Source organism: Miscanthus floridulus, chromosome 17 (assembly GCF_019320115.1).
Source record: "Miscanthus floridulus cultivar M001 chromosome 17, ASM1932011v1, whole genome shotgun sequence".
In the NCBI taxonomy this organism is placed as follows: Eukaryota; Viridiplantae; Streptophyta; class Magnoliopsida; order Poales; family Poaceae; genus Miscanthus; species Miscanthus floridulus.
Window position 1 is genome coordinate 27,704,144 of NC_089596.1, and position 21,374 is coordinate 27,725,517.

A 21,374-nucleotide genomic window follows, 5' to 3' on the forward strand; every position below is an offset into this window, starting at 1 on the left:
GACCGAGAGTGACTATGTAATTCTTGATCCCACCAATCTCACCAACCAAGACAAGGCAAACAAGCAATGCAATACAATGGCTCTCAACACCATCTACAATGCCATTGATTCAAAGGTGTTTGAGCAAATCAAGGATTGTGAAAGAGCTAGTGAAGTGTGAAAGAGATTGGAAGAAACTTATGAGGGCACACTGGCGGTCAAGAGTGCCAAGTTATACATTCTCAAGGACAAGTTGACAAGCTTTAAGATGAAGAATGATGAGAGCATTCTAGAGATATTCCATAGATTGCAAGTGATCATCAATGACTTGATGGCTTTGGGTAAGAAGATAAATGGTGATGATGTCTCTCATCGGTTCGTGATGTGCTTACCACCAAGATTTGAGACATTGAGATTGATCATCATAAGAGGAGGATTGAAGGACCTAACTGTCGATAGAATATGCTCGGCAGTCCACCGAGGGGTATCCCACGATGATAGATTTGTCGGTAGGGGTGCGCGTAATCAGGAACCGGATGGTGACACAAGGCGCAGAGACAGCAATTTAGACAGGTTCAGGCCGTCTGATCGACATAATACCCTATGTCCTGTGTCTTTGGTGTATTGTATTGAATACATGATGTCGAGTAGAGGACCCCTGCCTCTCCTTATATACTCTAGAGAGACAGGGTTACAAGTAAAGTATCCTATTTGGTACTATACAATGTCTTGCGGTGCACGCCGAGCTGCACCGTGCACGCCTTGATCTTGTGGGCCGGGCCACCTCCGATGGTGCGGCCCATGTCTTGGGGGCCATACCCCCACACTAACCCATAACTAAGTACTAGGTGATGTCATGACACAAGAGACATACCGTGTGGAAAGGGAGGGGGTTGACCAAGATGAGAAGAAGAAGAAAAGTGTAGCATTCAAGGCTAGCACCTCATCCAAGAGCAAGGGCAAAGCTAAGAAAGAACAATCAAGTGAAGAGGAAGAAGCTAGTGACTTTGATGATGAAGCTATGGCTCCCTTTGTGCGCAAGATGGGCCAATTCATGAAGAAGAAGGGATATGGTGCAAGAAAGAGAAGAGATCACAACAAGGAGTATGTGAGAAGATGCTACAAATGCAAGAGCAAGGATCACGTTGTAGCAGATTATCTCTATAATAGTGACAATGATAAGGATGAAAAGAAAGAAAAGAAGGATGAGAAGGAAAACAAAGAGAACAAGATGACATTCAAGAAGAAGAAGAAGGGTGATGGCTATGTGGTCACTTGGGATAGTGATGGCTTTTCGGATGATGGTGACAAGAAATCCATCAAGAAGGCACTAGCAATTAGCATTGCCATCAACAACAAACCTTCTCTCTTCGACACTTCATTGTAACACCCTAAAATTTGCTGCTTTGGAAATGTAGTTAAATTGGTTTAATTTTGAATTTTTGTGTTCATGAAATATAGGAAAAAGAATATTTTTCATTTTATTAAAATTCATCATAAGGTAGCAACATGATTGTGCATACATGCTGGTGCATTTGATTTATTTGGTTGAGTGATTTTGATTAAAATTCAAAATGGTTTGAATTGCTTTTGGAAATAAATTAAAAATGGCTTCGAAGTGAAAGAAAAGAAGAAAAGAGAATTGGAAAATAAAAGAGTTTTAAAGGATGGTAAAATTTATTTTTGAGAAGCCTACCAAAATTTCTCATTTTTGTTTGAATTGAAAAGTATATTTGGAATAATATTTGAATTCAGTTTGGTTCATATTTGAATTGGTTTTGAAATAGGAAAAAAATTAGAAAAAGTATTTGGAAAAAGAAAACTCCATTCTCTCCTTTCTCTCTTTTGGCCTAGCTATTTCCCTTCCCCTCCTGCGCGAGCCCAGCTCGGTCTCTTCCCTCTCTGCCTGCCCAGCCTACTTGGCCTGCTTTCCCTCTCCTTAGCAGCCCACGCGCAGGCCCAACTTCTCCTCCCCGCGTGGCCTAGTAGTGAGCAGCAGCCCAGCCAAGCCATCCCCGATCCCTCCTTTCGTTGATAGCAGGCCCCGCCCGTCAGGGCCCTCTTCTACCTTGCTCCCGTGCTCGAGCCGGACACTACCAGAGCAGAATCTACATCTGTCGCGACTCCGTCCTCGCGTTGGCGTGCGCAGCAAGTCCGCCCCACCCTTCTTAAATAGCAGCCGCGCGCCCACGCCATTTTCCATATCTCACCATAGCCAGTCGTCTCGCCTAGAAGCTAGTAGCAGCGCCACCGTACACCGCTGAAAATCTACCACCATCGCGTTCGACGATTCGTTGTTCCTCTGTCATTGCGACCACCTCCCCGAGCTCCGAGAGAAGTGTGTAACCCGCAGGTACCGTTCTCGCCCACTCCCTCGCTCCCTACCGCCGGTGCCGCGTCGCCATAGTTCCACCGGTGAACTGATCCGCCAAAATGCGCACAAGCTCGCCTCCAAGCCATCGCAGCCACCATAGCCCCCTCCATCGAGTTCGCCGAGTCTCACTCTTGCTCCCCGTCTTTTCCCATGAAGGATGGTGGTCAGAATCACCGAAACCAACTTCTCTAGTCATGGCGCTGCCGCCATCCCGCCCGCCGCCGGCAACCCCTCTCTTCTCTCTCCCCCGATCCAATCCGGACCACCCAGATCTAATCCAACAGTGGAGATCAGCCCGTACCCCCTCACCTGGCATATTTTCTAAAGAGTCCCTCGAGGTTTTGAATATAGAACCCGCGGTCCAGTAGTATTCAAAAGTATTTCAATAAATGCCCTAGACCATGTGTTTTGACCCCTGCACTTTCCAAAAATGACGCTGAGTCCAGAGATTGTTTTTAAATTGATTTTTAATTATTTTAAATCTGAAAATTGTTCAAAATATTCAAAGTTTTGCCACTAAAACTCTTTTGTTCATATTTTCTCCGTTTTAACTCCGATTTGACCCGTTCAACTTGCGTTTGGTTTGTAATTTCATAATCTACATGTTTATCCTACTGTTAAATATATTTTCAACTTTTGAAACTCAAGGTTAGATTTAGTCTATTATTTTATTAAAGGAAATCTTGTTTAATTCATAACTTTTTCATTATAGCTCCGATTAGAGTGCTTTTTGTGTCTGTGTGTTCATAGCAAGACGTAGATTCGTTTTACAAATTTTTCATCTTGATTTTATGTTTGGTATACTGTTTTGATTTAGATCTATTGTTTGCTTCATGTATGATTGCATGGATGCTTGTGTGGTGCTTTATGATCATGTCCAGTCGGTGAGCTTTACGTGTTGATCAAGAAGAAGTTTCATTGAAGGTTTGGACTAGAAGAAGGATCTGAGTCTAAGGCAAGTATATCATTTGATCTTCCTTGTTGTCCTATACACCTTTAATTATTTAATTCATGCTGCATGTGTCTACCTTGACTGCCACTAAGGATTTCCTAGTGCTTTGTTACCTTGTGCCTTGTTACCTATGGGGTATTGCATTGGGTAGTACGATGCTAGTGCTCAACAAAAACCATGATCTTGTAACTTAACTAATGGTATATGCAATAAACACTAAAAGATGCTCTTTAGCAACATGGAACAAGGGGGTTAGAGCATTGGGCTATTTTTATGGTGCTCTAGATTCCTCTCCCTAAGGACTTATCTATAAGTGATCATCCGGGACTTACAGTACAACTATGAGGGCTACATGGCTCTCGTCTTAGTCTAGTACCTTGCTTTTTCTAGTTTGTAGTAGTTTACCGAAAGTGCAAGAGGGGCATACCAGGCTGGGTATGGGCCTCATCCCTAGGGTGTGTACTATGCTGCGTGTATAAGTGCCACTTCTAGAGATGACTCCATAACACTTGGGAGATGGAATCCTTAGCGGCTGCTCCTTATTAGAATGACTGGGGAAAAGCATCGTAGTGTACCCTGCCTGCTCACCTTGGAACTATTTTGGGAGTTATAAACCCGGGCATATGGGTAACACGACTCATGGTGAAAGTGTACAACCTCTGCAGAGTGTAAAACTGGTATATTAGCCGTGCTCTCGGTCATGAGTAGCCTTGGAACCCTTATGGAATAGATGATGAACACTAATGATATGGATGATGAAGATGCTCACTGATGGTTAATTGTTTATGCTATTCATTATTCATGTTTACCTGATCATGTGTTTATGGGCTTGTGGATAAACTTGTTGCCACCCAATTGCTAAAAGATGACTCATTAAAAGCTAATCGTAGTTAAACCAGTGTCAGCCTTTTGAGCCTCATGAACCCCATGTTATATTTGTTAAGTATGACATGTACTTACGTTTGCTTTACTTTTTAAATCTTTGGAAAAATCCTGGATGGGTACCAGATTGCTAATCTGGAGGAGTTAGGCTTGTGATCAACCAGTCAGTTGTCCCTGTGGAATTAGAGTCTTCACCCAAAGATCGGAGTTGTCTTTCTGCTGTTTGCTATGTAAGGTTATATTCTTTATACTAAGTATGTTATATATTGAGCATTGTCTATTGATATTACGCTTATTTGTGGCTATATGTGAGATTTGACTTCCTGGGCTCACATATGGTGTGTATCTGGTTTTGTTCTCAAAACCGGGTGCTACATTCATCGACATGCTTAATGGCTAAGTCCACTAAGGTACAAAATGATGAGAGTGATAGTGATAGTGATGAGGAGGTAGACCTCATGGACATGCTAGAAGAAGCTCATTCTTGTCTTGAGTTAAAGAGGAAGGAGTGCAAAGAATTGCACAAGGAGAGTAAAGCTCTCAAGCAATTGTTTGATGAGCTCAATGCTTCTCATGAGTCTAAAGGAAGACCATGAGGAGCTTGGCAAGGCTCACTCCTCTCTTCTTGAGCAAGCCAAGAAAAAGGTTGTTGTAACATGTGACATAGGCTCTACTTGTGATCTAATTAGTGAATCTTTTTATGGTCCTATCATTGTTGCTCCCACTAACCCTTCTTGTAGCACTTCCACTTCTACTTCATCTACTGGTGATGGTTTCACTTGTGATGCCTCACTAATGGTTGAGAATGAGACCCTCAAGAAGGAGGTCAATGAGCTCACTCGCGCCTTAGGCAAAGCCTTTGGTTGTGAGGACCGCTTGCTTATGTGCTTGGGTAGCCAAAGAGCATCTCTCTACAAAGAGGGATTGGGCTATATCCCCAAGAAGGGCAAGGCGGCCTTTGCTCCGCACAAGTTTGTTGGTACCAAGGGTGTCAATGGTGTGAAGGCTAAGTTTGTTGGTACATCCATGTTGGGCCCAAAAAAGAAGGCCATTTGGGTACCAAAGAGCTTAATGACTAACCTTCAAGGACCCAAGCAAGTTTGGGTACCTAAAAAGAAATGATCTTCTTTTATAGGTCAATTACAAAGCTAGAGGAAGGCATTGGGTGCTTGATAGTGGGTGCACACAACACATGACCAGTGGTGCAAGAATGTTCAATTCAATCAACACCAATGATAGAATGATTATTATAGTATCACATTTGGTGACAATGGCAAAGGCAAGGACAAAGGGCTTGGTAAGATTGCAATATCCAATGACTTGAGCATTTCCAATGTGCTGCTAGTAGAGTGCTTGAACTTCAACCTATTATTGATAGCTCAATTGTGTGATCTCGGTTTCAAGTGCATATTTGGTGTGGATGATGTAGAAATCATAAGCGTAGATGGCTCTAACTTCATATTCAAAGGATTTAGATATGAGAATCTATACTTGGTTGATTTCAATGCTAGTGAAACACAATTGTCAATATGTTTGTTCACCAAATCTAGCATAGGCTGGTTATGGCATAGAAGGCTTGGTCATGTGGGAGTGAAACAATTGAATAGATTGGTTAAGCATGATCTCGTTAGAGGCTTGAAAGATGTCACATTTGAGAATGATAAGTTGTGTAGTGCTTGTCAATTCAGAAAGCAAGTTGGTAACACACATCCACTACTAGAAATATCCACTTCTATGATGAAAATGATAATGACGAATCCAAAACCGTCATAGAAGAGTGTTTTTTATGACGAATATTTCTGTTTCATCATAGAACAATGGTGACGATCCTGCAACCCTCCCTTTCTATGATGAGATCAGGCATCGTCACAAAAAACATCATAGAAGAGCGCATGATTTCATCATAGATCACTCGCATGACTCATCTATGATGATCTCCTTTAAAATTGTGACCAACAGGGCTTCGTCATTGAACTAATTACACATATGTGATGAACAATATTCGATCTATAACGAACGGCTTTGTCATAGATCTCCACATGGTACTCTCTCCATCCGACATGTACCTGTGTGACCTACTGTTACTCATCTATGACGCTTGCAATTCATCATAAAAGTATTCGCTCGATCATATCTCCATGTGACGTGTACCTATGGGACCCTTCTCCATCCAACGTGTACCTGTGAGACCTGTAGGCACTCATCCATGACGCTTACAATTCATCATAAAAGTCTCTGCTCAGTCCTTTCTTTGTCCGACGTGTACCTATGGGACCCTTCAGCATCTAACCTATGGGATCTGATGGTTTACGTGTCATGTGTACCTATGGGACCATTCTCCATCTCTATCGGACCTGTGGGACCTGATGACCCATATCAATCCGACATGTGGGACCCGATGGCTTGTGTGTCACTTGACGCTTGCAATTCGTCATAAAAGTCTCTGCTCGGTCCTTCTGCATCCAACCTATGGGACCCGATGGCTTACGCGTCACATGTACCTATGGGACCTTTTTCCATCTCCATCCGACCTGTGGGACCCAACGTTTTGCGTGTCACTTGTACCATGTGTGCCGTCGGGGTTTAATTTCTCAAAAAAATGTCTGATACCTTGGAGTCAAACACAGGATCTAGACCAAGGATGGAGCATCTTTACCATTGCGCTACACGCCTGGCTGTGCTAACAATTCTTTGGAGTCGCTATAGTATCCTATTGGTTGTGTTATAGGTTGACCTAAATTGAATATATCCCTACAAGTGGAAACAAATCTGTGCCCACTGGACTTGCGGTGGTGGCAGTGGCGGAGGCGAAGGATCCTCGGTCTACTGTGGTGGCTTAGGCATCCTTTTAGTGGTGTGGCAGGGCTCTCCTGGTGGAGCATGGTGGCATTGGCATTCGTGTGATCAGGTGTGTGCCGCAGCAGAGGCAGCTTGCAGCCGAGCCATGCCAGTTCGTAGAACAAAGGTATGAATACCTTCTTCTATGATTATAGGACTCCATTTTCTGTACATGATAAAGTAAAGAACACAAAAAGAAAGGCTATTCTGGATGAATTTCAATTAAAATCAATGCTTTTGTCACACAAAAATAGAAAATCAGACTGTCTCATAGTATGATATGAACAAATGCATAGATTAGTGCTCTCAAACACTATATGCTTTGTTCTAATGCTAGTTTTGCCATTGTCCACCCAATGGTCGAAACTCTAACAGACTTTGCATATTTTTGCTGCAACAGATGGATAGATCCTAGATTCCTAATGGGAGACCATTCTCGCTGACGTTCATCATAGGAGTTGAAGAGTTCATGGATATGGTTAAACAAAAATACCCAGAGCAAAACATCCCTTGCCTGTGTACACATTATCTTAACTAGGTGGTTAAAACTTGGTAGGAGGTGAAGGATGACTTACTTATAAATAGAATGTCACCCACATACACCACATGGATTCATCATGGGGAAGAGGGAGGAGGTACTAACATTATAGAGACATCAGATGTGCATGGATCTCATCATGATGGTTGGATTGCGGAGAGGAGTAGGAGGACCGCGATGATAACATATTACTAGATTTTGATGATTTAGTTCAAAACCTGTTGACATATGAAGAGCGGGCTAGAAGAGTCCCAAAGTTTGAAAGAGTGTTGGATGAGCTGAAGCAATCAGTTTCTTCTAGATCTACCTTCTTAAGATTCTCCTTCCTTGTTAGATTGCTCTATATCAAGTCCCACTATCGAGTTAGAAACAACTATTTTGATGCACTATTGGCGTTGCTATTAGATGCATTCCCTTGTAGCAACATACCAAAATCATGTGAGGAGGCCTGCAAATATATTCGAGAATTGGGACAAGGTTATGAAAGTATCAATGTGTGCAAGAACATCTATGTGTTGTTTTGGGGGATCGTGAGGAATTGCAAGTGTGTCCAAAATGCAAAGAGTCTAGATCGAAGGATGTAGATGGTTGCAGGCGAGCTCCTCATAAGGTTTTGAGGCATTTTCCTCTAATACCAAGGTTGCAGAGGATCTTTGCTGCTCGAGGAATATAGCAGCGGACGCCAAATGGCATGAGACTAAGTGAGAGAAGAATACCGGTGAAATGAGCTATCCAACAGACGGGGAGGCATGGCAGGACTTTAATAGAAAGCACCCAACTTTTGTAGATAATCCAAGGAACTTGAGGCTTGCCATTGCCACAGATGGTTTCAATCCATTTGGCAACTTTAGCTTGACATATAGTATGTGGCCTATTCTTGTAACGCCTCTGAACCTACCACCATGGGAATGTGTGAACCCATCGAATTGCTTTATGTCTCTACTGACCCCTGGCCCAACCTCTCTAGGAAAGGATTTTGATGTATTCTTAGAGCCTCTTATAGAAGAACTAAAAGAACTATGGAAGGGTGTCAACACTTTTCATGTACTATATCATGATAATAAATAAGGCTTCACTCTACGCGCTGCCGTCATTTGGTGCATACATGATTTTCCAGCATTGAGCACCTTGTTAGGACAAACTACAAAAGGTAATTATGCATGTATTTATTGTGACAAAAATCCATTGTCAAGGACCCTAAGAAAGAAGCTAGGCTACCTTGGACACCGTTGTTACCTTCCTAGGGATCACCCTTGGAGGAAGAGCTTGGATTTTGATGGAAAAACTGAGGATCGAGATGCACCAAAAAAGTTCACCTTATAGGAGGTCCTTGAGGAACTCGAGAAGGTGAAAGATGTCTATCTCGGTAAGCATGGTGGACAAAGGAAACAAAAGCGTGGAGAAGAGCCAGTGATTTATAATCAAAAATTTGCTTGGTGGGGGCTACCGTATTGGAAGGACCTGTTGCTGCCACACTATCTTGATGTCATGCACATTGAGAAGAACATTTGTGAAAACATTTTTTGGACATTGCTGAAAGTGGAGGGCAAGACAAAGGACACAATGAACGCTAGGCTAGATTTGCATGATATGAAGATAAGGCCTCAATATCACGGCATGCAGCAAGGCACCTCGCTTAAATTCCCAGAAGCTCACTATGTCATGACGGAAAAACACAGAGCAGAATTTTGCAAGTTCCTTAAAGGTGTCAAGTTTCCAAATGGTTATGTAGCCAACCTAGCAAAATCCATAAGTGCGGATGGTATCAAGGTAGTTGGCAAGCTAAAAACACATACTTGCCATGTCCTTCTCCAGAGGATCATACCTGCAAGATTAAGAGGTTTTGTTCCCAAAGATGTATACGAAGCTGTTTTAGAACTTGGGAACTTCTTCAGGCAACTGTGCAACAGAACTCTGAGGAAAGAAGTCATGGAAAAGCTAAAATGGGACATCCCACTCATCTTATGCAAGCTTGAGAAGATTTTTCCACTGGCCTTTTTTGATGTTATGGTGCACTTAGTTGTCCATCTACCTGACGAGGCACTTCTTAGAGGGCCCGTATAGTACTAATGGATGTACCCAATAGAACGGCGACTAGGCACGTTGAAGAATTTATTAAGGAACGGGGCCAGTCCTGAAGGATAAATTGCGGAGGCTTACTTAAAAAGTGAGACGTTGGAATTTTGGGAGAGGTTCATGGACGATGTTAAAACAAGATATAATAGGATGACAATATGTCACATGATGGGCCAGCACCTGGTGCGACCTCTGTTTTCATGCATGGTGTCAAGCCCATTGGCTAGATTAGGGTAAAGGACATCAAGGATAAAGCCAAAATCAATAAGCTAGCTTGGTATGTCCTTAATAACTACGATGAGGTTGGACCATATGTGCAGTAAGTATGATTTTTATATGCTGATATGTTGTTTCCTATATTATGTATGAAATGTTACCAATAATAATGCTTATATGTGCTACAGAATATATAGACAAATTTTAGAGGAACAAGGGGCAAGTGATGATGTTGATAGTTGGCTAGCAGTAGAGTTTCAAGCGTGGTTTAAGTATCATGTACGAGATTAGCATATTTTAGTTCTGTTAGGCTGATCATTGGTAGAATTATACGACAACTTAGTGGTAACGGTGGTTTCATGTTTGTGTGCAGATCAAGGAGCTGCATAGAGAGAAGCCAATAGAGGTCAGCGAGGGTTTGTATCCAGTGCCATGTGGTCTTGATACCCGAGTTCGGGTCTGTGCAACTTTCAGTATTAATGGAGTCAGGTATAACACTGTTGACTGTGAGAAATCCCTGCATACACAGAATAGTGGTGTCATGATCGCCGTCACAAATGAAGGCCAATTAGTGGAATTTTATGGTGTCCTTAGAGAAGTTATTCAGTTGATGTATAACTCCAGCATACAAAGCCATAGGACGGTGGTTGTTCTGTGCTATGACTGCTACAATCTAGATGGCACTATGAAGTCTACAGGCATTGATAATGATGGACATTACAGATCCATCAACATTAAATAATTCTGGTACAAGGATGACCCTTTCATTCTTGCGACACAGGCAAGGAAGATTTTTTATCTATAGGACACCTCCTTGGGCAAAGATTGGTGGGTCATGCAGAAGTTCAAACATAGGGATATGTATGACGTGAATGAAATAGAGCCTATAGTGCATGAAGATGATCACTGTTCGGACAACGAGCATGAAGTCCTACTGGATGATGGTGATCATGTTATGCACGGAGCTAGTCATGGTGGAGAAGGCACTATCATTCAAGTCAATTTATAAGACCTTCTAAGAGATAAGAGGAAAGCAGTTGGCATACTTGAAGGCAGCAAGGATGAAGATGAGGATAAAGATGATACTGGAAACCAGTATTACAGTGATGACAGTAACTGTGGCTACAGAGATCACATATCTAGAGATGATGATGACTTGTAGGAGATTTCATGTATAATCTTTGGGAGAACATGTATTCTAAAACTGCACTTTGCTTTGGATTTTTGGCTTTGTATTCTGAATATGTTCAGTATTCTCAGTTGTTATAAACTTGTGCTTCAGCGGACACATAGGCTTTGTCCGCCGGGGTCAATACTGCACTATGCGGACTGTCTGTTGTGTACATGACTATTCCATTCAACTGCAACTAGTACTTGTTATAGGTTCATATACACTGCATAAGCCATTAACATAAAGCTTTCCTTTCACACAGCATGCTTCAACCACTATGGCGAGATCATTAATCAGTTTGGCCAGCATGCCAAGTACGTATACTAATACGTGTCTGGTTTACCAAACCGAGGCACAAAGCAACCCTTGTGCGGTTACCAATAGTGAATTGGATGCAAGAGGAAAGCCTCTACAGTTATTTCACTCCAAAAAGGTAGTCACAATAGTTGAGGGGCAGACTGAAGAGTGAAGAGGAGTTGTTTTTGTAAGCAGTTTCTCTTGGTTTGTTTTGCAGAGGCATGCAACAGCTAGCTAGAGATGGCTACACTTTTTATTATCCGACGAGCGATCAAATGGACACTGGCGGACTTTCTGGCGTGTGTAGTAAAAAAATGCAACAGTTATGCCTCCTCCATTGTGCATTAGATCTAGGCGACACTTGTTTAGATGAACTCCTCGCTACATGGTTCTTGCAAATTCAACAAATTTTATCAAAGACTTGAGTTGAGTTCACACAGATCAAAGCCACTCATGACTACTACCACTACTGATAAGTTTTTTGTTCACCAAACCGAGGCACAAAGGTATCCTTGCATGGTTGGCAAGACTGAGAAGTGTCTAGCCCAGTTAGATGGATGATGCTTGAACCATCAAGTGCATATGAAGATAATGGTAAACATTACTTTATCAACCAAAATGTTTGCACAAATGTGCAGTGCCATCTAACCATAAGAGGAGAGCAGTGCCATCCCACTACTCAAAGGCATCTAGCTATTACCTAGACATACTAGTTCTACCTATAGATGATTAACATGACTTCACACGAGGCAGCATACTAGACCTCTCTGCCATGGTGAACCGGCACGACGATACCAATTGTATGGCCATGGGATTTTCTGTCTAGGCAGGACTTGTTCAGATGAACACCTCACAGCATGGTTGTTACAAGTTCAACAAATTTTATCAGATTCATGCAAACAAGATGAGTTGGGTTCACCATAGATACGTGCACAGTAGAATTTCAACACCTATGGCTACTCTGTTCTGCATTTAGGCCAGTCTTGCTCCTCTCAAAGAAACCTTGCACGGTTGTCGAGAGTGAAGTGAGAAGTTGGGTTCAACATAGATCAAAGCCACTCATGACTACTACTACTACCACTACTGATACGTGTTTGGCTCACCAAACCAAGGCACAAAGCAACCCTTGCATGGTTGGATTGAGATATGTCCGGCCCATTTAGGTTTACAATGCTCGTACCATCATGTGCGTACAAAGATAATGGTAAATGATACTTTGTGAACCAAAATGTTTGCACAAATGCGCACATTATATGCATAATAAGAGGATACTAGTGCTACTAGATAGGAAGATAATGGCAAACCAGACTTCATATATATGTGGATTACAGCAACGATATGAGTTCAGCCTACATAACCATGCCTTCATCTGCCATAATAATAAGAGGAGAGCAGTGCCATCCCACTACTCAAAGTCATCCAGCTACTACCTAGACATACTATTTCTAACTATAGATGATTAACATGACTTCATACTAATTCTAACAGCACCTGACAGCAAACTAGTCCTAACTACATATGTTGACATGACTTGATACTACTAATGAGGAGTGCCATCCCACATCTCTACACAAGTCATGCAACAAGGGCACCAATAGGTGCAAACAAAATCCAATGCCTGCAAGGTAAACCAGCCTTGGTTGAAGCCAGCAAACCTCTCCGCCATGGCGAACCAGCATGGCTGGACGATCCCTTCAGGCCATCTAGCCCTGGTTCCTTGCCAGGGCATGATGGCGGGCAATGTTCTTATCGTTGGTGTAGGTGCCGTCTAGGGGGATGTGTGCCCTAGCCAGCACATGCGCCCTAGCATTGGCCTCGATCCAACCACGAGCCTTACGATTGGGGCAGATAGAGCACACCAGGCCGCCATATGGGCTAACATGCAAGAACATATTTGGGCTCAGGAGAATAGGTGTTGCATAGCTGTGCAGACGATCATCCTCTAAGTCCATCATGACATAGCCTAGAGAACCATCAGACATGAACTCAGCGTCAGCCAAAGATGTCGGCCACGCCCTCGTCGTCGGTCTTAGCCTCGGCCTCATCGTCAGCCTCAGCGGATGGCGAGGGGGACCGCGACAGTGTAGGTGACCCACCCACGTGGGGAGCGGATCTGGGAATGGCAAGCGGACCCAGAGACGGCGAGCGGGATCACACCAGGGCTAGCATTGGCGAGCAAACCACTAATGTCGGTGGCATCAGTGTCATCGCTGAGGGCGATGGGGAGAGTAGCAGCCTTTGAGATGGCATGAGTCTTGGCAATGGGAACGCCAATCTATGGGGACTAGACATGGCTACCGCCTCTGCCGACACCAACACAGGGTGCACCATCGGCCCTGCCTCCGCTGAAGCACTAGAGGAAGCGGGGACTGTAGCTGGGCCACCGATGGCCTTCATGGCAACCGATGGGGTGGCGGAGGTGGGTGGCGAGGAGAGGGCTTTTGCGCAATGGAAGGTGGAATGGTAAACAATATGAATTGGGGTGAGGCTAGGCTTTATGTATACACAGGGATGCTAGGGCTTCTAAGGCAAGATACTCTATAAAGATTTATTTATACATAGGGACACTAAGGCTTCTAAGACAAGATACTCCGTGAAGATTTATCTTTCCCGGAGGTTGGTGCTGTCGTGCTCCCTCAGGAATCACAACCGTATTTACACCGGCGGTTGCAAAAACAGAGCACGTCTCCTCCATTTATGCTGATGAGTCAGCATGAGTCTCGGCACAATGACATCAATTGTGTGACCGACAGACTTTCTGGCGTGCGTAGTAAAATTTCATAGTTTGTGATTGACTACACTCACTCGACATTTCATCCAATATTATTATTACTAGTAGTAGGGTCATGGTCATGTGACCATGTTCTCCTTGGCTTTTAATTTAATAATTCCTAAAAGAAAGTAACGTTTTTCATAATCTATGACATGGGGCCGGGAGTACATTGCACAAATGCGTACAACACATATACTATCCGATGCATTCAAATATAAGGCGGCAAGACTTTCTTGCATGTGCAGTAGAATTTTCAACTCCTATGGCTCATATGTTCTGCATTAGGCTAGGCTTGCTCCTCTCAAAGAAACCTTGCACGGTTGCCAAGAACGAAGTGAATGCAGGATGAAAGGTGGATAGGAGTGAAAAATTAAGAGATTTTGACCACCATGACATGGTTGAGACTTGAAAGCTTGGTGCGGTTGTGATAGGTGTTTTCACTCCTATCCAAGCAGTCACAACAGTCGAGGGGCAGACAAAAGAGTGAAGAGGAGTTGCTTTGGTAAGCAATTTTTCTTTTGAAGAGACATGCAACAGCTAGCTAGAGATGGGTACACTTACTATCCGACAAAAGATCCAATGGATAGCGGGGGACTTTCTGGCATGTGTAGTAAAAATGCAACATCTGTGCCTGCTCCGTTGTGCATTAGATCGAGCCGAGACTTGTTCAGACGAACTCCTCGCTGCATGGCTGTTACAAGTTCAACAATTTTTATTAGACACATGCAAATAAGACAAGTTAGGTTCACGACGAATTAGAGCCACTCATTTTGAGCATGATCAGACTGACTCATGACTACTACCGCTACTGATACGTGTTTGGTTCACCAAACTAAGGCATAAAGCAACCATTGCACGGTTCGCAAGAGTGAGATATGTCCGGCCCAGTCAGATTTACAATGCTCGGACTATCACGTGTTCAACAAGATAATGGTAAATGTTCCTTTGTGAACGAAAATTTTTACACAAAAGCATACGACATGAATACTATCCAATGCATCCAAATATACAACAACAAGACTTTCTGGTTGCTGAGACTTGCTCCTCTCAAAGAAACCTTGCTTGGTTGTCGAGAGCAAAGTGAATGCAAGATGAAAGCTGGACAGGAGTGAATTGACCACCATGACACGGTTGAGACTTGAAAGCCTAGTGCGGTGGTGATAGGTCTTTTCACCCATCGTGGGTCATCGCACTCCCTTAGGAACCTCAACCAATCGTACCGCAAAAGGCGTGTTCGACCGAAGATGCAGGAGTATTAACATTCCCAAGCATTCACTAATGAAAATAGAGCATGTCTCCTCCATTTAGCTCGATGAGACGGTGTCAGTCTTGGCACTGATTTTTACTATACAAGTTAGCTCCTCCACTAATGCCCCAACACTGTGTGCACTCCTTGTGTTTGTGACAACACCAAAAACATAGAAAAAGAAAGCCAACCCCCCACAAGAGGAGAATGAGAACAAAGACATACCAGCAAGGATTCCTCAAGACTGTCAAGTTCCCTAGTTGGCACGGCGGGGCTACAAGAAGACATGGCAGGACCAAGCCAGAGTGACCTAGAGTGCATGAAGATCCTTCTTCCTGGATTATATGTAGAAACATTGGTAAGTGCCCATTTCTATGTGCTGAATCCGATCTACTGGGGTTTGCCTTTGGGAATGAACTTGTCCCTCTATCTAGCTATGTTGATCATTGTGCACATAGAAACGGCGGGCTGTAATGGCCCGGGCCATCAGAGGTCGTCGAAAACTCAAGCTTTGTCGGGACGATGAGTAGAGCCTAGCCCGGTGGAAGGTGGAGGTGCTCCCCGACAGTGGTGACTTGTACCTGCACTAGGGATGGAAGCACTTTGCCCGTGCCCTCGACCTCCAAGACAGGTTCTCTCTTGTATTGCGGTATGATGGCCGGTCATATATTAACGTGAAGGTCTTCAACCTTACCACCTGCCACAAGCAGTACCCGCACGACTTCGAGGCCGGCGATAGTCAGCTCTCTCTGCCCATCGTGGAGCCGAGGAGTTTTGTAGTGATCCTAAAGAAGTACCACATCAAAGCGATGTATCTGGTGAGCACTCGCGTGTGACTCTGAACGTACTGATGTCGCAAATTACTAGTGTTGTCTTTCTCATCAATCTTTTTTTGTGCGAGGCAAAGAATGTGCTAGTGGACTTTGAGGTAGCGCATGGCTACCAGCAGTGGCAAGCCACCAAGCTATAGATGGCTGGGCAGTCCTAGTTCGTGGCCTTGGAGAGGACCCACACGAACAACAAAGTGCGCACATCAATCAAGTACGGGTGGGACGAGTTCTACGCAAGAAACCACCTCAATGTCGGCGACACCTGCTTCTTCAGTGTGATCCATAAGGCCACCTACAGCGATGACAAGGATGAGGAATGGGAGGAGGAGTAGGAGTAGGAGTAGGAGTATGATGAAGCTAAGCTCAAGGTGGAGGTGTGCAAGACGAACGATAGATGGTTGCGGTGAACTCAGCGCAAGAGTTGACATGATCTGTATTTTATTGTTTCATCAGAACTATTATCCGGCCTATCAAGATTTCCTAGTATCAAACTGTCTTAGTCCCTATTTAGATGGAATATGACTAGTTAGCCATGGCTAAAAAAGCAAACTAATTGTTGGGTTCTATAGACTAGAACTAGTTAGCCCCTGATAGTTGGGTTCTATGGACTAGTTGGATAGCCCCTGATAGTTGTCAGCACTATATTTCATTGTTCATCGACTCGTAAAGATCTGGAGCATCTATATTTCGTAGGGTCGGACTGTCTTAGGGTCCTGATATTCTCAACAACTATACACCCACGTCCTCCGATCAGAAAGGGAGAACTTTGATGGTTGCAATGCCCATGGGGTACCCACAATTGTAGATTGTTTGGTAGAGGTGCGCGTGATGAGGAACTAGATGGTAATAGAGACACACGACAAAAGATTTATATAGGTTCAGACCATCAATGTGACGTAAACCCTACGTCCTGTGCTCTGTTGGTTTGTATTGCTAGAATACAAGATGAGATGTGGGATGGGGATGGTGACTAGGGGACCCCTACCCCTCCTTATATACTCTGGAGGGGTAGGGTTACAAGGAAAGTAACTTATTCGGTTACATGGTATCTATTATATTTGGATTACAATATCTATAGTATCCGATCAGATCTATCTTCAAGATGCCTTGCGGTGTACGCCGACCAGTGTTGTGCGCCGCAAGTCTTGACCTTGTGGGCTGGACCATCCTTGACCATGTGGCCCATGTCCCTTGCCGTGGGTACCTAGGGTTGTACCCCCACATGCACCCCCAACTTATATGACATGCCTCTCCTTCAAGTAAAGCAATGTAAAATTGGTTGGCATGTCATTCATCCTTTGCTAAGAACTTGTTTAGTGCATCTAGTCATTGATATGTATTAGGATCATCCATGAAAATTAAATAATTTTGATGCTTGAATGGTACCACTATTGCTTCTATGTTTGAAATGATGTAGTGGTAGCATATGACATGTTTGTGGGCTTGTGAACCTAGCATTTAATCTAGAAAATAAGCTATAAGTGTTTAACTCAACATTGTCAAGATAACCCTTGCAATGAGGTGTGAAGAAGCTTGCCATATTGGATCAAACTGAGTTAAATATCTTTTGCATGTGATCTAAATTGAACCAGGGAAAATGATCCTCATATAACAAGGTTTCACCTCACCTATCTAAAACTTGAGCTCACCATTTGTGGTAATTAATGCCAAAGGGGGAGAAGTAATTCACAAAGATAGGGGGAGAGAAGCACAAAGATAAGAAAGAAGAAAGGAAGGGGATCAATTAAATTTGAAGCACACAAGTAGGGGGAGCAAGCTCATAAACTTGTATGTTATATTTGTATGCGCATTACATATGTTTGCTTGCATGGCACAAGTTTTAAGTTCTATATCCATGCTTGTGTGGTGTATGCTAGATATATAGAACATGATTGATGAAATGAAAACTAGCATGCATAGGATGATAGCTAGATGTGCCTTGCACTCTTACAAGTGGTACTAGAGCCTTACTTTTTAATGTTGATCTCGTGAGGTATCTAGTGTTTGTGTTTTGCAAGTGTATCTAGCTAACCATGGTGCTAAGGATGGTGTTCAAATGGCAACTCCCATTGGTATCCAAATCTTTTACACATGGTAAAAATGCTTGGGCAAATAACATGAATCCAAAATGATTTTAATTCATATCTTTGTGAAAGGTTGTCATCAAGTACCAAAAGGGGGAGATTGAAAGCCCTAGTTTGGTTTTGGCTAACTGATGAAACCTAAGTGTACTAACCATTGTCATTAAGTGATGAATATAAGCTAGGTTGGTACACACTAAGTGATGGAGCTAGATGATGGTCAAGGTGGTTGTGATGGCCAAATGAGATGATCAAGTGCTCCAACTTAGAAAAGAAGAAAGAGAAAAACAAAATGGGCTCAAGGCAAAGGTATAAAACCTAAGGCCATTTTGTTTTGCTAGTCAAGACGTAATAGAGTGCGTGATCGGGTTTAGGATAGATAACCATACTATAAAGAGGGGATATCTTTAATTGCAATGGTTATCTAGTGTCACTAAGTGTGAGTCTCATTTGCATATACATTATGCTTAGTGACATGGTGAGATGCATGAGAAAGCTCGGGATTTTTCTTTGTGAAAAGCTATCTCAAGTGCTAAATTTGGTTTGGTGCTTTTTGGGAAGAGATAGCACTTGTTTTAGTCATGTTGTGAAGTCTAACTAGAATTTCTTGCTCATAGTGCTAATTATTCCAGTTAGAGGTGCTCTGTTTGTTTGGCATAATTACCTAAAAATTTAGTTGCCCCATGCTGGAATTTCTAGTGTGGGAGTCCAACCGCAGAGAGGAGCGTGCACCCAAGAAATTCCAAGCCGCCGCCTAGAATTTCTAGTGCAGGAGGCCTTCCAGTGCCAACGGGCGGGAGAGTGCCCGCCCGAGAAATTCCAAGCCTTTGCCTAGAATTTCCATTGTGGGAGAAGGACCTGAGCAATGGTCGGGAGGTGGAGGCTAGCCAGCTGGGGTTCTAAGTGGCATGCCCCCCTTCTTCCTCCATTATCTTCCCTATTCTTGCAACTTTGGAGATTCAAAATTCAAGAGGAAAGCTCTGCCCTCTCTCTCTCTTCCAAAGCTTTGAGCTAACCCTAAATAAGAGATTGAGGATTCGAAGTGTTGATCTTGTGAGCTTCAAGAGCATCTCCTCCCTCTCCTCTCCTTCTCCAAGCTTGGTGCTCATTCATGAGAGGTTGGGGAAACACTAGTGTGTGCATTTGAGATCGCATTTGGTGGCACTAGGTGGTGATTTTGATTGTGGATTTCTTATTACTCTTGGTGATTGCCATCACCTAGATGGTTGGTGATTTGTTGATTGGTGAGGGGATTTGGTGATTGTGTTCGCCCCCAATCAAGGATTATGTTTGTGAGGGGTTCTTGACCTTTTCCCCATGGGAGATCGCAAAAGGTACTCTAGTGGATTGCTCGTGTCATTGAGTTACCCTCACTTGTGGGTAGGTTTTTGCGGCGCCCATTTGTTGGGCTAGGTTTGTGAAATACCTATTAGTTGCCGAACCACCAACTGTTGGTCGTAGCGTGCTGGCAAGCACATGAACCTCAGGAGAAAAATCTTGTGTCTATTGTGATTGGAATTCTCCCGGTGATTCACTTGATATTCATATTGTGATTGGTTCATCTTTCTTCCCACAGTGGTATAATCACCCTACTCAGTCTCTTGTATTTACATTTGATATATAGTTGTGTAGCAATCTCTTCATTGTAGCTAATTTGAGAGCTTTCTTGTTAGTAGAGTAGCTCATTTAGTGAAGCTCTTTAGTGTAGCTTGTTTGAGAGCTTTTAGTGAGTAGTGACATAGCAATTGATTGATCTAGAGATTATAATTAACTAGAATTGTTGGGATATGTGTCTCTTTAGTTAGCAAAAAGCTTTGCTTTCTAATTGACTAATTAGTTGCTCTAGTGTTTAAAAAAAAATTAGGCTATTCACCCCCCTCTAGCCATTTAGGACCTTTCAGGGGGTAGCGGCCAGGAACTGTAATAAATAGGATTACCCCAAACTATTCTTGCTTAAGATTGAATGGTTACAAGGCCCCCTATTTATAGTTCTGGGAGACTTATATGTAAGCAATCTTTCATTTTCCTAAAAGAGCCCTTATAGATTTGGGCTGCTTACAAAACTAATTATTTCTCATCCTCTCTAGCAAGATCTCAATCTATTCTATCTAATAAAATAATCTATCTATTTTCCTAATTTACCTAAAAACACATAATAACGAGGGAGGGGTGGGAGGCCATACCCCCTGCTCGTGCCCTCTGTCGGCGCGCTGGTGGCTTTCTTGGACGGCGCCGCTGCTCCGCTTCGGGCATTGGTCGGCCTGTCTAGCCCACTAGGGTGGGTCCTCCTTAGAACCATGACATCTCCCCCCTTTTCCACTTGGTGCGTCCTCACACCGAATCCTTGCCCAGGTGTTGATGCTATCTGTGGGGCGACCCTCGCTGTGGTGAACTACGTTCAATTTGGTTGAGGTACGACCTTGTATGATGCCTTATTGACTCATGTTGTCCCCCTTATGTTGTCAATGATGAACTCAAGGCAGTTTTGTAGGTAGCCGACATAGCCCGCTAGGTGGTAGTTGCATGTTTCTATTGGGTGCTGTTGACACAAAAATGTGACGATGTGATCAACACACAACAAGTCAGAAGATCTTAGTAGAATGAGACCAAAGATCTACTTGGCTTCAACACAGAACCATTCGATTCTGAAAACCCAATGACCTACTAGTCAATTTGACCTGCAATTGATAAGGAGAGAAAATCTTATCAGTAATTTAAGGTGGAACATGTCAGTGTTGCACCAAATAGTTCCAAATGTGTGGCAAGATAGCCGATTCAATAAGGCTGTCGACTAAATAGTCAATATCCGGCGTATCCATAAGAAGTGATATAAGAAAGCATCAACGGCTAAATAGAACATGATCGATATAAAGTGTCAAGCCGATAAGTTTGATGAAAAGAGTATAACATGCGAACAAATCGACTGTCTAATATAAATGAATCTACAAATAGTTTGAATCTAATCTATTATCATCAATAGTGAAGTTTGATCAGATCGATGCAGCTATGATAATGATGATAAACTAAAGCCAAAGAATCTATAAAACCATCTATATGTTGACAAATTCATGAAAACATGCTATATGTGTGAGAGTATAGGCAAATCGGCTAAAATAGCCGA

The 21,374-nt window shown here is 43.1% G+C and overlaps 1 protein-coding gene across 1 annotated transcript; it reads left to right on the forward strand.

Annotated features, from left to right (window-relative positions):
* The first annotated feature begins 835 nt into the window (after positions 1–835).
* On the forward strand, positions 836–1,366 carry LOC136515466 (protein PXR1-like). Its single transcript, XM_066509045.1, has one exon. The coding sequence runs from the start codon at positions 836–838 to the stop codon at positions 1,364–1,366; it is 531 nt and encodes a 176-aa protein (XP_066365142.1).
* The last annotated feature ends 20,008 nt before the right edge of the window (positions 1,367–21,374 follow it).

What these genes read in the sequence shown, in the direction of transcription:
- LOC136515466 (XM_066509045.1), top strand. Translation starts at nt 836, where the DNA reads ATGACACAAGAGACATACCGTGTGGAAAGGGAGGGGGTTGACCAAGAT.